General features: G+C 52.9%; 1 protein-coding gene across 1 annotated transcript in view; it reads left to right on the forward strand.

Annotated features, from left to right (window-relative positions):
• The first annotated feature begins 26 nt into the window (after window positions 1–26).
• Window positions 27–23,614, forward strand: part of GPI (glucose-6-phosphate isomerase) — a 28,307-nt gene continuing 4,719 nt past the window's right edge. The window contains exons 1-10 of the mRNA XM_086351784.1: window positions 27–220; window positions 1,210–1,300; window positions 1,636–1,704; window positions 3,134–3,253; window positions 9,689–9,772; window positions 9,898–10,044; window positions 10,789–10,860; window positions 11,322–11,366; window positions 12,718–12,771; window positions 23,123–23,183. Of these exons, the coding sequence (XP_086207910.1) occupies window positions 99–220; window positions 1,210–1,300; window positions 1,636–1,704; window positions 3,134–3,253; window positions 9,689–9,772; window positions 9,898–10,044; window positions 10,789–10,860; window positions 11,322–11,366; window positions 12,718–12,771; window positions 23,123–23,183 (865 nt within the window). The 5' untranslated portion in view covers window positions 27–98. The remainder of the gene's footprint in view (window positions 221–1,209; window positions 1,301–1,635; window positions 1,705–3,133; window positions 3,254–9,688; window positions 9,773–9,897; window positions 10,045–10,788; window positions 10,861–11,321; window positions 11,367–12,717; window positions 12,772–23,122; window positions 23,184–23,614) is intronic.

The following is a 23,614-nucleotide window of genomic DNA, read 5'->3' on the forward strand; positions in this document are numbered from 1 at the left end:
AAGCTCGCTGCGCACCGGGTCTCTCCGCCTGTCGTGCGCTGCTCTCCACGCTTCCTTATCGGCGCTCGCCCGGGTCCGTGTTCCCAGCCACTCACGCCATGGCCGCGCTCACCCAGAACCCGCAGTTCAAGAAACTGAAGACATGGTACGAGCAGCACGGCTCTGACCTCAACTTGCGCCGCCTTTTCGAAGGAGACAGGGACCGCTTTAACCGCTTCAGGTGCGTGCGCGGGACGGGAACGGGGGCGCGGAGGTGCTGCACCGGGAGGCGGCTCGCGGGGCCGTGCGGTACAGGGCCAGGGCCCGGAGGGCGGGGCTGCGGTCCCCGGTTGAGTCGGCGGGAGTGGGGGGGGGGGGGTCGGCCGTGGATCCGGGCCTGGGCCCAGGCCGCACTTCGTCCTTGACGCCTCCTTGAAGCAGGTTTCCGGGTGCTCGCTGGAGGTCTCGGGGCCCCGGCAGCTTCGTCTGGAAGAGTTCCCCACCTCCTCCGCTTCCCTTCCAGGGGACATCTCTCTTTCCTCCCCTACCCGCCCAGCAGTCCCGGCCGGCTGAAGCAGCCCATCCTTCCGCGGTTGTGAGCAAGGGCCCTCGCTGACGCAGCAGGCGCGGAAGGGCTGCTCCCCACTTCATGCGATCCTGGCTTAGAATGGACCATCCGCAGGGTGTGGTCAGGGTGGGACAGGCCCGTGGGATTTGCGGAGAGTCGTGGTGAAACGCTGGAGAGGTGGGGCTGTGATTCCTGCCCTGGAGGCTAGATCCGGAGACCCGTGAACAGGGGTAAAAGAGGAAATCTTGGGGGTTGGGAATGGCCAACCCGTTGGTGCAGGTATTGGGCAGAGGAGATCTGTGGCGCTAGATTTGAGGTCCCTGATGGCCAGCCCTGTTCTCCGGGGCCTTCCCTGAATAGGTTGGGTCTCAGGAGCCCTGGGCCAGAATGGTCACTCCCTGGCCAAGGCGGTGGCAGCGCTCCCAACTCTGTCTTCCCATCCCCCAGCTCAGTTTTAGGGGAGCAAGGGCCCCTCACCCAGCGTCTGCAGCTTGCACTGTGCTGCTCCTGCTGCAGGTCAGCCGAGTGGGCGGGCAGGTGACAGAAGACACCACTGTGCTGGCCAGCTGAAGCTTGTTTGGATTTGGCACGGGGAGGATGTTTTTTCTGGAAGCATCTTGTCAGGGAGCAGATGGTGGGCAGCTTCTGCTATCTTTCTGCAGCTTGAACCTCAACACCAACCATGGGCATATTCTGGTGGACTACTCCAAGAACCTGGTGACGGAGACTGTGATGCAGATGCTGGTGGACGTGGTAATGTTCTGCTTCGGAAGGCTTGACCAGTGACCCATGATGTGGCAGGCGAGCAGGGCTCCTGGCGCCCCCAGATTCCTGAGCATCTTTACTTCCTTCTCTTAGTGGATCTCAGTCATTGCCTCTGTGCCCCTGCCCCGGCTCAGGTTCTGACCGGCATCCCAGGGGACCCAGTGCCCAGATGTCTGAGCAGACCCTTCCCAGGCAGTGGGGGAGGGTGCCAGGCTGCAGCCATCCTTCAGTCCCACTGGGGATCTGCACCAAGCCTTTTGCTTGGGGGTTTGGACTCTTGACCGTCGTGGGTGGGACCAGGTCTCAGTGTCTTCTCTTCTCAGGCTAAGTCCAGGGGTGTGGAGGCCGCCCGGGAGCGCATGTTTACTGGTGAGAAGATCAACTTCACTGAGGTGAGCTGGCTAATGGACAGCAGGCTCTGCAAACCCTCCACAGCCTCTTGGTTCCCTTTGGGGTGCGTCTGACTGTTAGCAGCATCGCCTTGTGTCATACTCCTTCTCTTAGGCAATGCTTTTGCTTAACGAGGGACCTGAAGGTCTGTTTCCTCAAGCAAGTTGCAGGGCCAGACACACCCCATGGTGTGTCTTCCCCAAGCCTGCAGTCTAGGTCTGGTAAGTGTGGATGGCTTCCAGTGTCTATGTCTGCCTGGGGACAGCAGCTCTCAAGCCTGCAGGGAGAGGGCATCTCAAGACATGGTCAGAGAAATTAACTCTGATCTGTTCTTGCTGCAGGTTTAATTAGTGAAAAGCAGACTCTTGTCAAAATCAATCTCCTCAGTGGTAGGAGTCAACAGGAAGCTATGGCAGGGCCAGGTCTGGGCCACCCTGTTCCTGAATCGCTGTGGAAGCCTTGGAGGCATAAGAATCACTGAGCATGCAGAGCGTCAAGCTCATAATGTTACTAGTCTCCTTTTACACACGGGGAACCTGAAACTCAGAGATCAAGTCACTTATCTAATGTCATTCTCTAAGTGGCAGATTCAGGATTCAAACATTCTGTCTTTCACTGCTGGGCAGTCTGAGGGAGGCTGCAATCAAGGAGGGCTTCCTGCAGGGGTCATTTCATTGCCTACAGAACATGGCTCAGAAGTGAGGTTGGACAGGGTGAGGGTGGTGTCGCATGAAGCCCTCCACCTTAGCGATCCGCTCCCTGGGTTGGAGTCCTAAGATCATCCCTTCCTGTCCCTCCAGAGTCTCAGATGTGTTTGTTTCAAGGCCTCTGCTGCCCGAAGCTCGATGGGACTGTTGTTCTCACTTGATAAGGCCAGCTGCCTGGCACTTATCACAGACTTGGGATCTGTTTTGGTTTCCGGTGGTGGGTGTGATGGAACACTTGGTGAGGGAAGGTTGAGTTGCTTGCTTTGCTCCACTTTCAAGTGGCTGGGACACTTTTCAAAAGGTGCCAACAAGCACCATGAACTTTTTACCAGGTAGATGAGACTGGGCTTCGTGAGCGTTGGTCCTCTGCAGCCACTTACTGCTTGTCTCTGGCCTGTGTTGCCACCAGTCTGCCTTCGCTCACTCCATTCAGCTTTCCTCGACTTTTCATGCCCTGAACATCCGGGGGTCATCGGGGCCTGTCCTAGGCCCATTCTGGTCTCTCCCCTTGTGACTGTCCGCAGCACATAAAGCAAGGGGCACTTGCCTTGCTTCTCCTCTCCCCCGGATCCTGGGGGTGGTCCCTACTTCCGTGAACACACAGTGGGTTCTCTGTATGAGTCCAGACACTTAACAGACCTTAGCGCCTGGATGTCCATTGGGTGCAGCTGGGTGTGTGGCTGCACCGGGGCGAGGACCTTCACACACTGACTCTCGCCCTCAGGATCGGGCTGTGCTGCACGTGGCCCTTCGGAACCGATCAAACGCACCCATTTTGGTGGATGGTAAGGATGTGATGCCAGAGGTCAACAGAGTCCTGGAGAAGATGAAGTCTTTCTGCCAGGTATGGGTGGACTTCCCACTAGCCATGTGTGTGCTTGTATTTGGGAATCTAGGGGTCCCGATGGGCTGCCCTTCCACTCTCCTTGGAGAGGACCCCAGCTCTCAATAACCTGAGGTGGGGGCAGTGTGTGTGATTGCTGGCCATGGGGGTCTCTGCTAAGGCACGGATTCCCCTAACCCTGTTCTCGGGGAAACCACTACTAGCAGCCGTGGAGCAGCCTCCTTGAACTGTAACACCTGCGGGCTCACGGTGACAATCTGGCCAGGACAGAGATCTGAAAAGAAAAGTGAGGCCTCTGGAGGGGGAAAGACTTGCTTTTTGTAACCTCTTAAGTCATGGATCCTTATTTCCTGGTCTAGAACTAGATAAAATTTAAAACTTAGGATTTTCTTGACCACACCCCTGCCAGATTTCCGGAGGCAGTCTTTATTTACTGTTAAATCTTGCACAGGTTTCCCGAGCGTGCACTAGCTTGTCTGTCATCTCTTCTTTGAAGCACACATACCCACACATGTACACACACATGCAGCTTGTCCCTGCTTCAGCATTAATGCACAGAACTGTGCCTCCTTTTCCTCTGTGGGTGTTGGGGTTGCCTCAGAGTCCTTCTGGAGAGTTCCCCATATATATTGCCATTGCCTCAGTGTCTACGCCAGGAATGGTTCTGCAAGAATTCGTGGATGTCCTCAAGCCTATAGAGCAAGGGTGATATCTGTGGGCTGGACTGTTTGGGCAGGCCTGTGCATGTCTGTGTGTGGATGATGCGTGCTCTCGGAGTGATAATCTAAGCTTTGGTCAGCTTTTCCCTGGGAGCAGTGTCCACCATGTGTGGCTGGTCAAAGTCTGGTCACTTTGGGTGAGAGCCATCTTCTGACTGAAATAGTGGGAGGTGATCTGGGCATCCATCCTAGAGGCAAAGGCAGCCAAGTAGGACTTCACGTGGTGAGGAAGGCTTGGGATCCTGATTGGAATCTGAATTCCAGAATGTCCCTTCATAGTGGTTGGTGCTGGTGATGGGCTTTGGGTGGAGGGGAGGGCATTTCCCCTCTTCATGGATCACAGCCTTGTCGTGGTCAAGAGGCTTTTGTAACTCAGTGAAGCTATGAGCCATGCCATGCAGGGCCACCCAAGTCAGACGGGTCATAGAGAAGGCAAGAGGAGAAGGAGGCGGCAGAGGATGAGATGGCTAGATAGCATCACCAACTCAATGGACACGAATCTGAGCAAACTCCAGGAGACAGTGGGGGACAGAGGAGCCTGGCATGCTGCAGTCTGTGGGGTCACAGAATGGGACACAATTTAGTGACTGAACAACAACAACAAAGGGTGTTTCCAGCTATCAGGTGTGAGCGCAAGAACTGCTGTGCTCTGTATGAAGCCTGGTGCTCTGTTTGGTCAACCTTGGTGTGCAAAGGCATGCCAGGTGGAAAGTGTGTGGCACTGGTTGTCTGGGAAGCTGTTTGCAGGAGAACCCTCCCTTACAGCTGGCTGCTGGAGTACCTGACTCAGACTGATGGGTATTTATAGTACAAAAAAGCTGCTGAATAGCAGCATTTCCCTGGTGAGGAACACTCCTCAGGGCTGTGCTCGCAAAAGTTCACCAAGATTGGGTGAGAATGTTCACTGTGACCTTGATTGTCCCGGCAAAACCTGAAAACAGCCTGCCCTTATTTATTTAAAATCAGTGTGTGTTCATATACTGTAGTCCTGGGCACCATTAGTAATTAGGGAACTACAGCTGCATTGACCTGCTCTTCTGTTGAGGATATACTGTGAAGTCAAAAAGGGAAGTTACAGAACTGGTGGGTTTCGTTAGACACCATCTGGTCAAATAAAGGGTATGTATGGTTCTAGTAAAGATACACAAAGGTTCCGTTCTTGGATGCCATATTTTAACAGAACTGATGATGAGATTGAGGGTTGAAAAGCTGAGTAATTTATTTTTCTTTCTGTGTTGATGGAAAAGTGCTCATGGCAGTTGATTATTATCTGAAAGAAATAAAGTTACAGGGTCTTACTGGTTTGGGGAAAGCCGTGTGTATCAGTTTCCTATCACTGAGTAACAGATTACTCCAGAATTTAGCAGCTGAAAACAACAGTCAACATTGCGGTTGATTGGTTCTAGTTCTGGTCTTACAAGGTTTTAGTCAAGGTGTTGGCCCAAGGTCACATTCATCTGAGGGCTTGATGGGGGCTGGAAGATCTTCTCCCAAGATGTTTCACCAGCAGTTATTGCTGATTTCTGGGAGGCTTTAGTTCCTCACCTTGTGAACCTCTCCACAGTCTATTTGGGTGTCCTCATTATATTGAGTATTTGCATGGTTACACCCTGGCTGCTTTCATACTTTTTAGAAACCTCTGAAAGGTGAATATAGTAGTATCTTTTATAGATATTAGCAGGCCCATAAGTATTCCTATTCCCTTCTGAAATCTAACATTGTTTTGCTATAATAAAGAAAAAGTTTAAAAGGAAAAAGACCATGAAAGTTCTATGAGTGAAAAAAAATAACTCCACAGTGTTATTTCGTAAGCTTGTTAGTATAGTTTTATACTCTTAGGGGCTTTTGATCAGTGTTCTTGTCTCCAGAAGCATTCTTGAAAAGTATCTGTATTTTACTTACACACACCATGCAGTTGTTTCTTGATGATTATATATTTAGCATGGAGCTTTAAGCTCCATTTTATCCCATCATGGATGTATGGAAAGCAGCTGCTTTGGGAAGAAAGTATGAAAGTAAGGTTAAAATGCATGAAGTAAGGTTTGGGCTTCCCTGTTGGGTCAGTGGTAAAGAATCCATCTGCCAGTGCAGAAGACATGGGTTTGATCCTGGGTCAAGAAGATCCCCTGGAGGAGAAAATGGCATCTGAAAAGTTAGCGACTATACAACAGCAACATGACAAGGTAGCTGATTTTTCCCAGAGCAATTGCTCCAACAGAAAGCAAGGCAGAGTGCCTCAAGGCCTTTTATTATCTTGAGCTAGCATTAGAAGTTACTCTTTCTTTTCTGACTCTGATCAAAGTGGGAAGGGACTACACAAGATCGTGAATGCAGTGCCAGGAGGTGAGGATCTCTGGGAACTATCTTGGATGTTGGTTACCATAGTCTGCCTTCTAGTTCCCAGGAATTCATCCTGTTCCTTCCACATGCAAAATAAAATACCCCATTCTCTTTCTCTTAATGCCATTATCAGATTACAATGTCAGTTAGAAGTCAAGAACTTCATCATCTAATTTAGGTTCAGATATATCTGTATTTTCTTTAACATAACTCAAATGTAATTCCTTTCGATCTGAAGATATGTGAATTAAATAGACAAGTTATTTTCCCCTCACACACTCAACATACAGGTGAGATAGGCACAGGATACCTATATAGGATAATTCCTTTGCAGAAAGGGAGGAAAGTGGGAGGCACACAGGAATCATTGATCCAAAGCAGTTCTTTTTTATTTATTTTAATTGGGAAATAATTACTTTACAGTTTTGTGATGGCCTCTGCCATACATCAACATGCATCAGCCATAGGCATACATGTGTCCCTCTTGAACTCCATCCCTCCAGGTTGTCACAGAGCACCAGGTCCAGAGCAGTTCTGAAATTCACCAGACGCTTGGTTAGGACTCAAGGCTTCATTCCTCAAGGCTTTTGGCTTTGCTCTCTGTTATCTTTTTTCCATGAAAGGTAGTTTGTGTTTGTAACTGCCTAGTTTTTTCAGTCTGCTTACTGCCTATAGAAATGTGGGTTTTGAGGGGGACTTCCTTGCCGGTCCAGTGGTGAAGACTCCACACTTCCACTGCAAGGGGCACAGGTTCGATCCCTGGTTGGGGAACTAAGACCCCACATGCCATGCAATGTGGCTAAAAAAAAAAGTTTAAAAGAAATGTGGGCTTTAAAAAATTATTAGCTGTGCCACACAGCTTGTGGGATCTTAGTTCCCTGACCAGGGATTGAGCCTAGGCCCTGGCAATGAAAACACCAAGTCCTAACCACTGGACAGCCAGAGAATTCCTTGAAATGTGGATTTTTAAAGATTTTTTTCCTTTTATACCATCTCTGTCCCTTTCAGTCCAAACTGGTAATATTTCTGACAGTTCAATTATCTTAAAAACTTTGTTGGTCTCCTGTGAAGCTTACTGGGGTGGGGAGAGGGGTTGGTCACTTCATTAGACAAAAGCTACATTCACAAACTTCTTCAAGATAATTTCTACCATTACTTCTCAGACCACAAAGATAGTACTCTTAAAGTCTTTGGAACCCTTATCTTCAGCCAGAATATTCTCTGTAACCACCTTAATTCTCGCTGAGGTCTTAACAAAAGCTTTACAGCTACATAATCTGTTTTACCTTTTGAAGTTTTTGTTACAGTACCTTGGACGTGATCTTTGCCACATCCATCTCTTAATTTTGGAATCACTGCCTAGAGAGGCTGGGAGTTTTCAAATCCTGCAGTTGCTGGCTTCTTTTTGTTTAAAAGTTGTACATTAAGTTTATTTCTCTCTGCTTGCATTTTACTGTCAGCACTAAGAAGCCAGGCAATTTGTAACAGCCTGAAAACTCTGTAGCTAGGTCATCCAGATCATAATAGGATACATCTTTTACTTTCCCCACTTAAAAAAATTATTTACTTAATTATTTTTGGCTGCACTGGGTCCTTATTACTACGTGTGAGTTTTCTCTAGTTGCAGTGAGGGGAGGCTGTCTTGTGGAGCACGGGCTCTAGGTGCTTGGGCTTAGTAGTTGTGGCACGCAGGCTTAGTTACCCCACGGCATGTGGAATCCTCCCTGACCAAGGACTGAACCCAGTGTCCCCTGCATTGGCAGGCAGATTCTTAACGACTGGACTACCAGAGAAGCCCTACTTCACCCTCCCCCGATTAATGCAGTCAACACTGTTATTAAATCTTCTTTCACTATATAACAAGGATTTTCTTGCAATTCCCAATAATGTTTTCCTCCTGTTTCTTTAAATCTACATCAGCAACCCCCTCGAGGACTTTTAAACCTCTGCTAACAGTCTCTTCCAGGCTTTTATTAACTCTCCTGAAGGCTCTTTTAGCTTTTACCCATATTTCTAAATTTTTTTATGGTAATACCCTACTTCTAGTGTCAAAATCTGTATTAGTTATTCATTATATAACAGATTGCATCAAAACTTGATTTAAAATAGCAGTAAATATTCACCATCTTGAATTTTCTATGGAGACTTCCCAGGTGGCGCTAGTGGTAAAGAACCCACCTGCCAGGGTAGGAAAGTAAGAGCCATGGGTTGGATCCCTAGGTTGGGAAGATCCCCTGGAGGAGGGCACGGCAACCCACTCCTGTATTCTTGCCTAGAGAATCCCATGAGCAGAGGAGCCTGGTGGGCTACAGTCCATAGGGTCGCAAAGAGTCTCACATGACTGAAGTAACTTAGCACGCATACACGCACACACAGTGTCTATGGGTCAGAAACTCAAGCTTAACTGGTTGGTCTTGGTTTTCGGGGGAAGCGGGGAGGTCTCTCTTGAGGGTTGTACTCAAGATGTTGGCCAGGGCTGTAGTTATCTGAAGGGTTCTGGAGGATTCTCTTGCAAGGTGGTTCCTACTCATGGGTGGTGAGTTGGCACTGGCTTTTGTAAGAAGGCCACCATTCCTCACCACAGTGGCTTCTTCACACAACCATGTCTTCTTGTAACGTCGTACATGGTTTCCCCAAAGTGAGTGATCTGAGAGAGCGAGGCAGAAGCTGCGCGGTCTGTCATGACCTGGCTTCTGAAGTCCTGCTCCATCACTTTTGCAGTATTCCGGTGGGTTCACAGCCCTATACTGGAGAAGGAAATGGCACCCCACTCCAGTGCTCTTGCCTGGAAAATCCCACGGATGGTAGAACCTGGTAGGCTACAGTCCATGAGGTCGCAGAGAGTCGGACACGACTGAGCGACTTCACTTTCACTTTTCACATTCACAGCCCTATGCAGCACAGGGGGCTCACGACACCCACACCTCTGTAGGGCTCACTCTGCACCCACGCCTCTAGAGTGTGTGGCTGCCGGGCAAGACTCCCTAGGAGCACGTGGAGGCTGGCTGCGTGTCTCGTTCTGTCCCTGGCTCAGACTGGTCATAGTACTTGGCATTTCACATCTCTTGGCCTCTGTCATGTTAGGTTCTGCTGGAAGTTCATGCTGCTTTTGCAAATTCTGATAACGTTGCTGGTTATGAGATGGGGATATCGCCCCTCCCTCCTACCCTTACTCGTGGTGGACGAGGGTCTAGTTGATGATGAGGGTCTAGTCCCTGCCTGAGTGTGGCAGGAATGTGACACTACGGTCTCAGTAGGCCTCTCTGAGGGCCTGGAAGTTGGAACTAAGGTGTAAGGATACAGAAGTAATGATGCTTTTGAACAGCGGTTTATACTCCGGGGTTTGGGCTGATGACATCTCCCTGCTCTGTGCCAGCGTGTCCGGAGTGGTGAATGGAAAGGGTACTCGGGCAAGGCCATCACGGACGTCATCAACATCGGCATTGGCGGCTCTGACCTGGTAAGAAGAGGGCTGCCTTGGGATAGAGGAGGGGGTCTCATCCGGCCTTGGTTCCCCCAGAGATGGGACCTGGCTGTTCTCACCACTTGTGGCATCTTGTTTTCTGATGCTCCATCTCCCCACAGGGACCCCTCATGGTGACTGAAGCCCTCAAGCCCTACTCTTCAGAAGGTCCCCGGGTCTGGTTTGTCTCCAACATTGACGGGACTCACATTGCCAAAACGCTGGCCACCCTGAACCCCGAGTCCTCTCTCTTTATCATTGCCTCCAAGGTATGGGCTTCAGCCCCGGCCTGTCTCCCAGCCCTGTTGCGCTGGGGTGGGAGCAGAGGTTGGGGGGAGTGGGTGCTTTGCTGCCGCCCTGCACACTGGACCCTCCCGCCTGCTCTGAATGAGCTGTGCTCTGTGGCTCAGGTGGGCACAGCTGCCCTCAGACCGTTCCTTATCTGGTGGCCAACACAGTTCACCCGATGAAAGCCCACACTGGTCCACGTGTGCCTCTATCTGAGGCCATGCCCACTCACTTGGCTGAATCTGGGCTCAGCCCAGGACCATTCCTATCCTCTCAGAGATTTGTCCCTAACGTCTGCTCCTTTCTCATCCCAGAGCCAGGCCCAGATAACATAAGCATTTTGCTTTTTTGTCATTTATACCCTGTTTACTCATATCCATGCACATTAAATATTATGGATAATTCCATCTGGGTTTTGAGATACAGCCAGGTCTGGGCTGAAGGAGCCCCAGGCCACAGCAGCTATCCTGGCGGATGTTCTAACCTTTGACCTGTGGTTCCTCTGTGAAGTTCTGGAATCACAGAATGACGCTGCTGCTTCCAGGCCTCTGCCCCAGATACACACTAATTGGGGCTTTGAGGACATGTGGGCGGAGGTGACGTGGAGCAACTCACTGACCCGCATGCACTGCTCCGTGTGATAACTGGGCATCCATGTGGCCTCCGCTGCTGAGCTCTGGCTCAGGACTGTATCAGCTGGGGACCAACTGCTGTACTCTCTGCAGACCTTCACTACCCAGGAGACCATCACGAACGCAGAGACAGCGAAGGAGTGGTTTCTCCTGTCGGCCAAGGATGTGAGTGCTCATGGGCAGTGGGCAGGCGGGGAAGGACAGAGTGGGTCTGCCCAGCCCTGTAGTCCTGTTTCCCCTGAAGTTGGCAGCAGGAGGCAGCCTTTCTGGTTAAGATACTTGACTTTGCCAGCCCAGACAAGCCCAAGGTGCAGACCCTGCTCTAACTTCTGAGGGCCCTTTCTTTAAGGCTACTGGCCCTGTGGAGCCTCTCTGCCCCTGGCCCTGCCAAGTTTACAGGGGAGGCACCATGGGCCTCGTGTGCCCATGAGGTAGGATGGGCCAGCCAGCCTCTGACCCCTCTGCCTATTCTGCCTTGATTTGGGCCTCCTCCAGCAGCCTCAGAATCGAGTACTGGGGGCGGTGGGCCCCACCCAGGGCCTGGGTTTCTCCGGAGGCAGGAGGGTCACTGTCCCTGGGGGTGGTTCCCAGGGTGAGTATGGTCTAACTTGGCTTATCTCTTGCAGCCTTCTGCAGTTGCGAAACACTTTGTTGCCCTGTCTACCAACACTGTAAGTGCCCACAGGGGTTCCTGTACCACCACCCTGGGTTGGGGCCCTGGCCAGGTCAGGGTCATGGCCTTTCCAAGTACATGAGCTGACATGTGCTGACAGCGTCAGGGATCTTGGCTCAGCCAAGAAGGATTGCTTGCCTATGGGGGATGTGAATTGCAAGCCATACTTGCCACTTTGAACTGCTGCTGCTCCATGAGGGGCTTGCAGTCAGTGGGATCACATTAACCCCACCCGTTCCCCGGGGCCTGACTGATAACCACAACATTCCACACGTGTGACCTCCCTTGGCCTCTGACACTGGCCTCTCCCTAGACGAGATGTGCCAGGTACGGGTCGGGTGGTGGTTGTTCAGTCGCCAAGTCATGTCCAACTCTTGCGACCCCATGGACTGTGCATGCCAGGCTTATTTCTCATGTAAGGATGTTAGTTAAGCCCAGTGAAGGGATGCGAGTTTGCCCAGTGATTGTATGAGTCAGTGATGTAAGGATTAGAACGTGGTTACCCATGTGCCAGCTCCTCCTGGCCCCAGGTTGTGCAAGGTAGGGGTGGGGGCAGGCCTGTGGGAGTTGGGGCTTCGCTCCCGGAATCAAAAGAAAGGCAAACCTGGTTGAACACTGGCTATGTGGCGGGCCTTGTGTTGGGCGGTCTGAACTGGAACCACACCCAGGTTCTCTGGACTCCCACTCCTTCCGTGCCACCCCCACCCATGCCTCCAGTGCTGACCTGCCTATGAGAGGAGACTGAAGGACATCTTAGGGCTGGCCAAACAGCACAGCTGTCCGCCTCTTGCAGGTAGAGCTGGTCAGTAGGGCGTCTCCTGTGGGGTCTAGGGAGGGGGCTGCTGACCCTGTCTGTGTAGAGGATAGAATAAGATTGGTCGTCCCCTGAAGGCTTCCTGGGGTTCGGTCACCATCCCAGTATCGGAAGGGCTGGGCAGGTGTCCAGGTTGTCTGTTCCCCGGCCTGGGAGGTGGCCCCTGCCTGTGCTCGGGTTCCAGCCCGGGGCCTGGTTTCCCAGAAGTCCCGGGGATTGGGTCTGGGCGGTGGCTCTTGCAGAGCAGTGTGGGGGCCAGGTCCTTGCAGTGAGTGTGCAGCTCCCCTTCAGCAGGAGGGCTTGGCCAGTACCAGGCCACCGATGTGCTGGGTGTGAGCTGGCTGGACATCTGATTCTGGGGTGGGCGTCTCCTGGTGCTGCCCTGGGCTCAGAGGTGGCTCCAGCCCCACCCCAGTGAGGGCTCTGTGGAAGGTGTGTTGCTCCTAAAGTTTGGACAGCATGACTCCTCATGCCTGCAGGTTCTCGTGCAGCTAATCCCGGCTTCTTCTTTCTTTCTCCCTTTGCCCCTTTTTAGGCCAAAGTGAAGGAGTTTGGAATTGATCCTCAAAACATGTTCGAGTTCTGGGATGTAAGTAATGGCACTTGCCTGTGGTGGGTGAATTATGTCCTTTGCTAAGTCAAGCCACAGATGAGGGGCCCATGGAGTCAGGTCAACGTTTATTGAGCACCTGCTGTATGCCTGGCTTTGGGACAGGCCAGGAAGTCCTCAGGGAGCAGGAGCAGCTTCGCTCAGTCAGGATATGGCCCCCCTCCCACCGAGGGCGGCTTTCAGGGCCAGGGTGACACCCCCCTGGGTGCCTGCAGTAGCACCCACAGTGGGGTAACCGGAGCCACCCCCATCCCCCTCGGTGAGCTGAGGTTGTGAGTTATTCTCAGTGATGACCTTTCTCTGAACCACAGCCGCAATCTGTAAAGGCCAAGGGGCAGGGCAAGGCAGGAGTATGACTGGGCAGGCCTGGAAAGGAGCTGCAGGGGCAGCTGGAGGTGGCAGAGAGGAGGTGCCAGGCCTGGGGCTGGGTGGGGCCCCGCTGGGCAGCTTGCAGAGCCAGCACTGCTGGGGGGCAGAGCTGTGGGCCAGTCTAGCCACGAGTGGTCCCACAGGCTCATCTCTGCTGAAGCCACCATGCGTGCCAAGCAGTGAGCCAGAATTGTCTCTGCGGCTGGCCTGAGTGCAGCCGTGGTGTAGGAAAGGCTCTGGCGGCAGAATGCAGGCAGGCTTGGGATGCAGGGATGCAGTGCAGGGAGTGGTGTGGGTGCAGTGGGTGTGACTCTAACACATGACCTTGGCAGGTGTACCTAAGAGAGCATCCTCTAATCTAGGGATTTCGCCCTGGGGCCGATTCCAAGCCCTTATACCGCAAGCTCTCTGCTGAGTGGCAGCATCCGAAGATGTAACCTCCTTTGAAAGCTATAAAGGCCTTGGAGTCTGGGAGAGAATTTAGCCCTCGTACCCTAAGATGTCTCTTGTGTGTAATGAGTTAACTTCTTTCCAGAATGGGACTAGTTATGTACCATCCTTGGAAGAATTGAGAAGAGTCACTCAGATCCTTGTCTGCGTCTCATGGCTCAGATGAGGAGCCCCGGTCGAGAGAGACTGTGCAGCTGCTAACAAATGCATGCATGCCTGAAACAGGAAGGGGCGCCTTCCTCCTGCATGCATGCCTGAGACAGGAAGGGGCGCCATCCTCTTCCTCCTCCCTGGGATCTCGAGCCTGAGCAGGTGGTGGTCAGGGCCGTGCAGGGGCTCCCGTGAGCCAAGGAGTCCGGCAGAGCAGGGCTGTGTCCCAGCCTGGGTTTTCACTGCCTGTAACCACCCAGTCTGAAGAGATGAGTTGAAGTGTGGCTTAAACAGAGACCTGGGTCTCCCAGGTAAGGCCCAAGAACACAGGAACATGGAGCTAGGACTGGCTAGTGAGGTCCAAGTGCCTCGAGTGGGCACAGTAGAGGCCTCGGGCCAGGCCAGACATAGCTGGAGGGACCTGCATGTATATTGCTGAATTGAGAAGGTGACACCTGAGGAGCCAGGGACAGGTGAAGTTTCTGGACCTAGGGTCTCTCAGGTGAGAGAGAATCATCAGAATAGATACAGGGATATTGTGCTGGCTCTGAGGTAAGATCGGAAGAGTTCAGTCTGGCGTAAGTGGTGAGGACTGCTCAGCTGTCCAGGGGGTGCAGCCATGGTCCAGGGTCCATGGGGCATCCTTGAGTGTCGGGCTTAGGCAGAGGTGAGGTGGTAAACTGGGGGGACTGTCAGGGCTCAGCCAGAGTCAGCACATATTGGGGGGCTCATTTTGGCTGTTGCTGTCTGAAGAGGAGCCAGGACAGGTGCACGTGATGTCTGAAGAGGCAGCCCCAGGATGGGTAAAGGTACAGGGGAGATTCTGGAAGAATTCAGATGTTTATTCTGTCAAGTGGCGTCTGAGAAGCCAAAATTATGGACGGGTACTTAGACCTGGGTCTGTGAGCTCAGGATGGGTGTATATAGTGGGATCTCTCTGACTGGCTCTGAAGAGTGAGCCTCAGGTACTGGATGGCTGATCACTCAAGCGAGGCTGTTAGAACTCAGACGAGACAAACATGGAAAAGTCCCCTGAGCCAGGTGAGCCTCTGGGTTCTCAGCATCCTGACCCAGTGAGACAGGCAGAGCTCAGGGTGTTGTCGAGGCCTCTCGGGTCGCATGACCAGCCCAGGACGTGTCAGTGGCATTGGGGTCTGGCTGGGGTAGGGTTTGAGGTGCCCAGATGAGGGAATGGTAGGAATGTACCTGGTTATCAAAGGTAAGGACTGGAGAGTTGGGACAGGTGAAGACAAGTGAACTGCTGAGGAGCTGCGTCACTAAGATGTGGTGGGAGAGGCTAATGGTAGACAAAGGTCTCTAGAAGTGTCAGAGGCACAAGTCACTCAGACCCTGTTTGGCACCAGTGGACTCTCACCAGGCTTCCCTCGGGCCACGGCAAGCAGCCAGGAATCTGTCAGGTCTCCGGGAAAAGTCTTCAGGTTAGGTTTGTACAGAGGGGTCTGCTAGGGGTCATCTGTAAAGCTACATCTGTTTGAGGTCTCATAAGCTAGAATCAGACGAGGTGTATATAACTCGGTATCTTGGGGAGACCCGAGGAACTGAGATTAGACAATATCTGGGCAGAAGTGGGTTGGTCAGATAAGGACACTGGAGCCAAAGATAGTCAGAGACAGAGCTGAGTCTGACAGGTGGGCTTAGAAATCCACGATTGGGTCCAGGTCAGAACTGTGTCCTCAGTTGTTGTCCGAGCAGTTCTGGTGACTCAGGGCAATGGCCCAGGGGCCCCTGGGAAAAGATTGAAAACCTGGAGTCAGGCAAGGAGATGGAGCACTGCATCCATCCATCTGGAAGGTTCGGCAATTCTGTGTCTGTCTCAGGTGCAAAGCAGGTATGTCAGGTAAGGTTGAAGGAGTTGAGGCGAGAGACAGGCTTGTACTCCTGGTTCCTGAACAGGTGAGGTCTGAGCTGTTGAGGTTAGTCCCTGGCTTGTACTCTGAATCTGAGGAGCTGAGGTTCAGTGCAGGTAGATAGAACTGAGTTTTTCAGGTTAAGTCTGTAAGCCAGAGGCAAGCTGGAAGTAGGCTGAAAAGCCATGTTTGGGTTCATTAAATTCTGTCCCATAGTTGAGGTCAGGAACAAGTAGGTAGATCTGTCAAGTGAGGCCTGAGGAGCCAGAGTTAGGCTTATCTAGAAAGAACTGGATTTCTTAGATGATCTCTGAGGATATACAGTGAAGACAGGTGGATAGAGGGAGGTGTCTCAGGTGAGATCTCAGGAGCTGGGATTGGGCCCAGATGAATAGAGCTGGATCTCCCAGGTAAGGTCAAGATAGGTAGGCAGAACTGCTTCTTGGCAGATGTCTCATGATGATGAGTTGTGCCCGGATGCAGGTATGTGGAATTGAGTTTCTCAGGTAAGATCTCTGGAGTCTGCATAGGGGACAGGTTTTATTCTTGGGTCTCACAGGGTGAGTTAAGCACAGGTGAGTAGAATAGAGTTTGTCAGGTAAAGTCTGTGGAACAAGTTTAGGAAACTGGGTCGGTCCAGTGAAATCTCAAAAGTCACAGGTAAGTCTGGGAAAGAACCGAATGTCTTAGATGACCTCTGGCGAGCTGAACTGGGGCAGAGCTAGCCTGTCAGGAGCAGCCTCAGGAGCCAGGAACAAGCACAGGTAGCCAGAGGTGGCTCACCATGTGCAGCTGAAAGACCCAAGGTCATGCACAGGTAGGTAGAGGCAAGGTTGTCCAGCTGCAGGCTCGGGAACCAGGGTCAATCTCAGGTCGGTAGAACTGACTCAGGTCGGTAGAACTTGACATGTGAACTTGACGGTCACACGTCAAGAAGAACCAGAGTCAAGCACAGATAAGCAGAGCTGGTCCACTAGGTACAGTGTGTAAGGTGCCAGAGTCATTAACAAGTAGACAGAATTGGTCTGCTGGGCATGGTCTGAGGATCCGGGTCATATACAGGTCGGCCAAGCTAGTCTGCCAGATAAGGACTGAAGGTCCAGGGGAGTGTACAGGTAGGCAGAACTGTTCTGTTGGGTATGGTCTGAGGACTCAGAGTTGAGCACAGGTAAGTAGAGCTGGTCTGCTAGGTACAGTACAAGGAGCCAGGGTCATGTACAGGTGGGCGGAACTGGTTCATTGGGTATGATCTGAGGACTCAGGGTCAACTACAGGTAGGCGGAGCTGGTCCGTAATGTATGGTCTGAGGACCCAGGGTCATGTGCAGGTAGGAAGAGCTGGCTGGGTAGGTGTAGTTTGAGGACCCAGGGTCATGTGCAGGTAGGCAGAGCTATTTGCTCAGTATGGTTTGGGGACTGAAGTCAATCACAGGTAGGCAAAGCCTGTGCTAGGTACACTGTAAGAAGCCAGGGTCTGGTACAGGTGGGCAGAACTGTCCCATTGGGCATGGTCTCAGGACCTGGAATCAAGCGCAGGTAGGCAGAAGGTCTGAGGAGATCGAGTCGTGCACAGGTAAGCAGCGCTGGTTTGCACAAGGAGCCAGGGTCAAGAACAGGTAGGTAGATGTGGTCTAGGTGTGGCCTGAAGGTCCAGGGTCGTGAACAAGTAGGCAGGTAGGGTATGGGTAGGTATGGTCCAGTGATCCAGGGCCAAGCACAGGTAGGTAGAACTCGTCCACTAAGTATAGTCCAAGGATTGAGTCAAGCACAGGTGAGAGCACAGGTACAGCACAAGGGGCCAGGGTTGAGAACAGGTAGGTAGAGGTGGCCCACACGGTGCAGCCTGAGGAACCAGGGGCATACAGGTAGGCAGAGCCTGGTCTGTTTGGAATGGTCTGAGGATCCAGGGTCAAGCACAGGTAGGCAGAGTTGGTCTGCCAGGTATGGTCTGAGAGTCCAGAATTGTGTACAGGTAAGCAGAGCTGGTCCGCCAAGTGCAGTCTGAGGATCCAGGGTCATGTACAGGTAGGCAGAACTGTCTGCTAGATATGGCCTGAGGACTCAAGCACAGGTAGGCCCACACGGTGTATCACAAGGAGCCAGGGTCAAGTGCACAGGTGAGCAGAGCTGGTCCGCTAGGTACAGCACAAAGGCTCAGGGTCACGTACAGGTAGGCAGAACTGGTCCGTCAGGCATGGTCTGCCCAGGGTTGTGTACAGGTAGGCAGAGGTATCTGGTTAGATGTGGTCTGAGGAGCCTGGGCCAGAGGCAGGTAGGCAAAGCTGGTCTGCTGGGTACAGCATAAGAAGCTGGTGTCACGGACAGGTAGGCAGAACTGTTCTGCTGGGTATGGTCTGAGGACCCGGAATCAAGCACAGGTAGGCAGAGCTAATCCACTAGGTAAGATCTGAGGAGGTGGAGTCACTCGCAGGTAAGCTGAGCTGGTTTGCACAAGGAGCCAGGGTCAAGTACAGGGAGATAGAGCTGGCCCGCTTGGTACAGCCTCAGAACCCAGGGTCACGTACAGGTAGGCAAAGCTGGTTTATAAGATGTGGTCTGAGGAGCCAGGGTCATGGTCAGGTGGGTAGAACTGGTCTGCTAGGTATGGTCTGAGGATCCAGGGTTAAGCCCAGGTAAGCAGAGCTGGTCCACTTGGTAGCACAAGGAGCCAAGGTCATGTACAGGTGGGTGCAACTGGTTCATAATGTATGGTCTGAGGAGCCAGGGTCAAGCACAGGTAGGCAAAGCTGAGCTGTCAGGTGTGATCTGAAGGTCCAGGTAGTATCCAGGTAGGCAGAACTGGTCCATTGGGTATAGCACATGAAACCTGGTTCCCTAGACATGGTCTGACAGTCCAGGGGCATGTACAGGTAGGCAGAGCTGGCTCAGCAAGTGTGTTCTGAGGGGCCTGGGTCAGAGGCAGGTAGGCAAATCTGGTTGGTAGGTATGGCAAAAGGAGCCAGGGTCAAGTACAGGTAGGAAGAGGTGGCCCACCAGGTGCGGACTCAGGGTTATGTACAGGTAGGCAGAGCTGGTCCATAAGACGTGGTCTGATGAACCAGGGTCAAGTACAGGTAAGCCGAACTGGTCTACCAAGTGCAATCTGAGGACCCAGGGTCACGTATAGGTAGGCAGAGCTCATGGGCCAGGTATAGACTGGATCCAGGGTAAAGTTCGTATAGGCGGAGGTGGTCTACTAAGTGTGGTCTGAGGAGACAGGGTCACATTCAGGTAGGCAGAATTGTCGTCGGTATGACCTGAGGACTCCGAGTTAAACCCAGGTAAGCAGAACTGGTTCACAAGGCACAGCACGAGGAGCCAGGGTCAGGTACAGGTGGGTAAAGTTGGTCTGCCAGGTAGGGTCTGAAGGTCCAGGGTAACGTACAGGTAGGCAGAGCTAGTCCATTAGGTACTGCACATGAAGCCAGGGTCGCATACATGCAGGCAGAGCTGGTCCCCTAGGTATGGTCTGATCTAGGGTCATGTACATGTATGCAGAGCTGGTCCACTAGGTATGATCAGAGGATCCAGGGTCATGTACAGGTAGGCAGAGCTGGCCCAGCAAGTGTGTTCTCAGGAGCCCAGGTCAGAGGCAGGAAGGCAAAGCTGGTCTGCCAAGTGTAGTCCTGAGAAGGCCTAAGGATCAGGGTCACATGGGCAGAGGTATATAAACATGATCTTAGGTGGGTTTTTGCCCCCAGGGTTCAGGTACAAGTTGGCATCCCTGGACTTGTTAGATGAAATGAATGGGGCAAGATCTAGCCCAGAAATACATAATTGGTGTGATTGGTAAGGCCTGAGAAGGTGACTCAGACACAGGTGGGACCCCCAACGGTAGGATCGATCAGGACACTTAAGTGGGTAGTGTGGACTGTCATCGAGGGAAAGCCAGAGTGATCGTAGGTATGTATACCTAGGTCTGCCTGGGGAGGTCTGTGGAGCCCTTGGGTTCAGGTAGGAGAGGTAGAATATGCTGAGCCACATCAGCCACCTGTCCTTAGCACCCTGGTCCAGTGTGATGGGCAGTGTTGTGGAGGCCAGGGGATCTGTAACCAGTCCGGGGTGTAGTCTGTCACATTGGGGTCTGGTTGGCAGGGTCTGAACTAACCAAGTATGGAAAGAGATTGGATTATACCTGGTTGGAGAAAGTGAGATCTGAGGCTTGTGAGGCTCAGAACTTAGAACTGACTGAGGTGCTACATCTTTAAGGTGTGTTCTGCACTCGCTGCAGGTAAAGGTGAGGTCTAGCGATCTGTGTCTGCAGCTTGACGTTTCAGAGGCTCAAATCAGATACTGGCTTTGCTGGGCTCTTCCCAAAACAAAATTCAGGTCTGAGATCCTGCCCTCAGCCAAGGTCAGCAGCCTGGAATCTGTCAGTCTGAGCCCTGGCCGTCTATTCAGTCCAGTTTCTGGGTTTGAGTCTATTGGGTGAGATCTGAGAGCCTCCGTCAGGCATAGTGTGGTCTGTGGGACTGTGACTGTCAGGTCAGGTTCCCCCAAACCCAGAGCCTTTCTAAGTAAAGAACCCCGTCATACTCATCTTTATTACCCAAGCTGAAACGTCTGATCCTCTCACTCTTGATCCTCTCATTGTGCCAATTCATCCTGTTTAATTAACATCCTGAATCAGTGCTATGCATCCGCACCACCCCCTTCCAGGGAAACGTCACTCTTTGGACGACCACTGGGGCTCCCGTGTGGTTTCCTGCTTCCCTTCTCACCTCACCTACAGACTTCTTGGTTCTCCATCCTTGCCTCTCCGTTTCTGCCCACCAGTTTATGACTCCTTTCTTCATCTTCAAAATTGTGCTGCCCGTTTTCCTGCCCAGCCTTTCAGGAGAGAATTAAATCCTAATTAAATCCTAATGCCCCAGGGCAGCCATTGGATATAATGAATTAGCACCTCTCTTTTGCATCTGGAAGGATGCTAGCCTTGGATCAACCTTGGGAGTATGGAGAAACTAAGTCATTCAAAGCATTTTCTGTGGGGCTTAATTCTCTCACTGTTGAGAAAGGCTGTTCTTGCCACAGAAGCTTTGCATTTGCTGTTCTTGCTCCCGGAATCCTCCTCCCTCTGTGCTTCCCTGAGTAGTACTTGCCCATTCTTCACATCCAGGCTGAAGCACCTTCAGAGTCCTTTCATTATTGGTTTCAGTACTGTATTCCTGTCTTCTAAGCACTTTATCTCATTTTCACATTTATTGGCATTTCATTATTGGTTGTTTCATTTATATCTTTCACCCCCATGGATTGTTGGCATTGCCTATGCTAGGAACTTGGTGGGTACTCCATAAATAGTTGTTAGGAAGATGTGATTGGAGCTCTGAGGATTCCGATGATACAAAGTGGAATCTGCAGTGTGGCATGGGAGGACACAGTGTGGATGGTAGGTCTCGGTCTGGCTTGGGCTGAGGCTGAAGATCAGTCAAGCCCAGGTATGAACTGCTGGGCCTGTCAGTGTCCCAGGAACCAGGGCTGGCACAGGTAGGAGCTGTGTCTGTCAGTACAGCCTGGGAGTCGGGGATGGGCTCAGGTACAAGGCACTGGATCTCCTGTCAGAAGAGTCAAGGCCAGACCCAGGTATGAGGCATTGGGCCTGAGGAGCAGGGCCACAGTCAGGTAGGAGGTGCTGGGTTTTTCATTGTTCAGGGAAGCGTGGACACAGGTAGAAGGTGCTGGGTCTGTTAGTGTTTACGGAGGCTGGACACAGGTATGAGTCACTGGTTCTGTTGATGTCCTAGGAGGCATGACTAGACACAGGTATGGGGTTCTGATTTGTCAGTGTCCAAGGAGGTGGGCTCGGCACTGGATCTGCTGGTGTCTGAGGAGGCCAGACCTGGCTCAACTATGAGGCCCTGGGTCTGTCGGTGTCTGGTGAGGCCAGACCTGTGCAGGTATGAGGCCCTGGGTCTGTTGGCATCTGAGGAGGCCAGACCTGGCTCAACTATGAGGCGCTGGGTCTGTCGGTGTCTGGTGAGGCCAGACCTGTGCAGGTATGAGGCCCTGGGTCTGTCGGTGTCTGAGGAGGCCGGACCTGTGCAGGTATGAGGCCCGGGTCTGTTGGTGTCTGAGGAGGCTGGACCTGTGCAGGTATGAGGCCCTGGGTCTGTCGGTGTCTGAGGAGGCCGGACCTGTGCAGGTATGAGGCCCTGGGTCTGTCGGTGTCTGAGGAGGCGGACCTGTGCAGGTATGAGGCCTTGGGTCTGTTGCATCTGAGGAGGCTGGAGCTGGTTCAGGTATGAGGCCCGGGTCTGTCGGTGTCTGAGGAGGCCAGACCTGTGCAGGTATGAGGCCTGGGTCTGTCGGTGTCTAGGGAGGCCAATTCTGTGCAGGTATGAGGCCTGGGTCTTTCAGTGTCTAGGGAGGCCGATCCTGTGCAGGTATGAGGCCTGGGTCTGTCTATGTCTAGGGAGGCTGGCCGGACCTGGTGCAGCTATGAAGCCCAGATCTGTCGGTGTCTGAGGAGGCTGGAGCTGGTTCAGGTATGAGGCCCGGGTCTGTCGGTGTCTGAGGAGGCCAATCCTGTGCAGGTATGAGGCCCGGGTCTGTCGGTGTCTGAGGAGGCTGGACCTGTGCAGGTATGAGGCCTGGGTCTGTCGGTGTCTAGGGGAGCCGATCCTGTGTAGGTATGAGGCCTGGGTCTGTCAGTGTCTGGTGAGGCTAGACCTGGTGCAGGTATGGAGGCCTGGATCTGTTTGTTTGGTGAGGCCGATCCTGTGCAGGTATGAGGCCCGGGTCTGTCGGTGTCTTGAGGAGGCTGGAGCTGGTTCAGGTATGAGGCCCGGGTCTGTTGGTGTCTGGGGAGGCCGGACCTGTGCAGGTATGAGGCCCAGGTCTGTCAGTGTCTGGTGAGCCCAGACCTGGTGCAGGTATGGAGGCCTGGATCTGTTTGTTTGGTGAGGCCGATCCTGTGCAGGTATGAGGCCCGGGTCTGTCGGTGTCTGAGGAGGCTGGAGCTGGTTCAGGTATGAGGCCCGGGTCTGTTGGTGTCTGGGGAGGCCGGACCTGTGCAGGTATGAGGCCCAGGTCTGTCAGTGTCTGGTGAGCCCAGACCTGGTGCAGGTATGGAGGCCTGGATCTGTTTGTTTGGTGAGGCCGATCCTGTGCAGGTATGAGGCCCGGGTCTGTCGGTGTCTGAGGAGGCTGGAGCTGGTTCAGGTATGAGGCCCAGGTCTGTCGGTGTCTGGGGAGGGCAGACCTTGCTCAGGTATGAGGGCTGGGTCTGGCAGTGTCTGGGGGGAGGCCGGACCAGCCACAGTAAGGTCTCGGGTCGAGTCTGTGGCTCTGGCCAGTCCATGTGTAGTTAGTGCTGTTGGTCAGCCCAACAGCTGCCAGCACCCGGCTTGCTGTCTTGCTTCTCAGAGGTGGGTTGGGCCAGGCCCTTGGGACTGCACCTGTAGAAGAGCATGGCTCCTGGGGACAAGTTTCCTGGCAGGAGGGAGGGGGGGCGGGGTGTGCTAACCTCTCCTCAGTGCCTTTTCCTGTCTCTTCTAGTGGGTGGGAGGCCGCTACTCGCTGTGGTCAGCCATCGGACTCTCCATTGCCCTGCACGTGGGTGAGTGTGTGTGTTTTATGTCTCTGTCTTGGGAGACGATGCTGCAGTCTGAGGTAGGGGTGGGGGCTCATGTCCCCAGATGCCCTCTTGTTCCCTCAGGCTGCTGGCTTCTCTGCCCTTGATGGGACCCTTTCTCCCAGGTCAGATGGGAAAGGCCGAGTGACCCTTGGTATTTGCAGGTTGGCCTTTCTCCCTGCCCCTCACAACTGTGGTCTGTCTCATTCCCCGTGCCAGGTGGAGTTACAGCTGCCTTTGAGCTCAGGACTGACTCTGATTAGACAGGCTTTCCACAGGCCTTCGTCCTCCCAGATCCTGTTGCTTCTGGCTCCCCCTCCAGCCTTCTCCTGGTTCTAGAAGAAGCTGTGTCCATGGCCTGGAGGCACAGTTCAGTTCAGTTCAGTTTAGTCACTCAGTCGTGTCCGACTCTTTGT

This window comes from Bos grunniens, chromosome 18 (assembly GCF_055505025.1).
Source record: "Bos grunniens cultivar Pamir isolate PY7600 chromosome 18, Bosgru_T2T1.0, whole genome shotgun sequence".
NCBI lineage: Eukaryota > Metazoa > Chordata > Mammalia > Artiodactyla > Bovidae > Bos > Bos grunniens.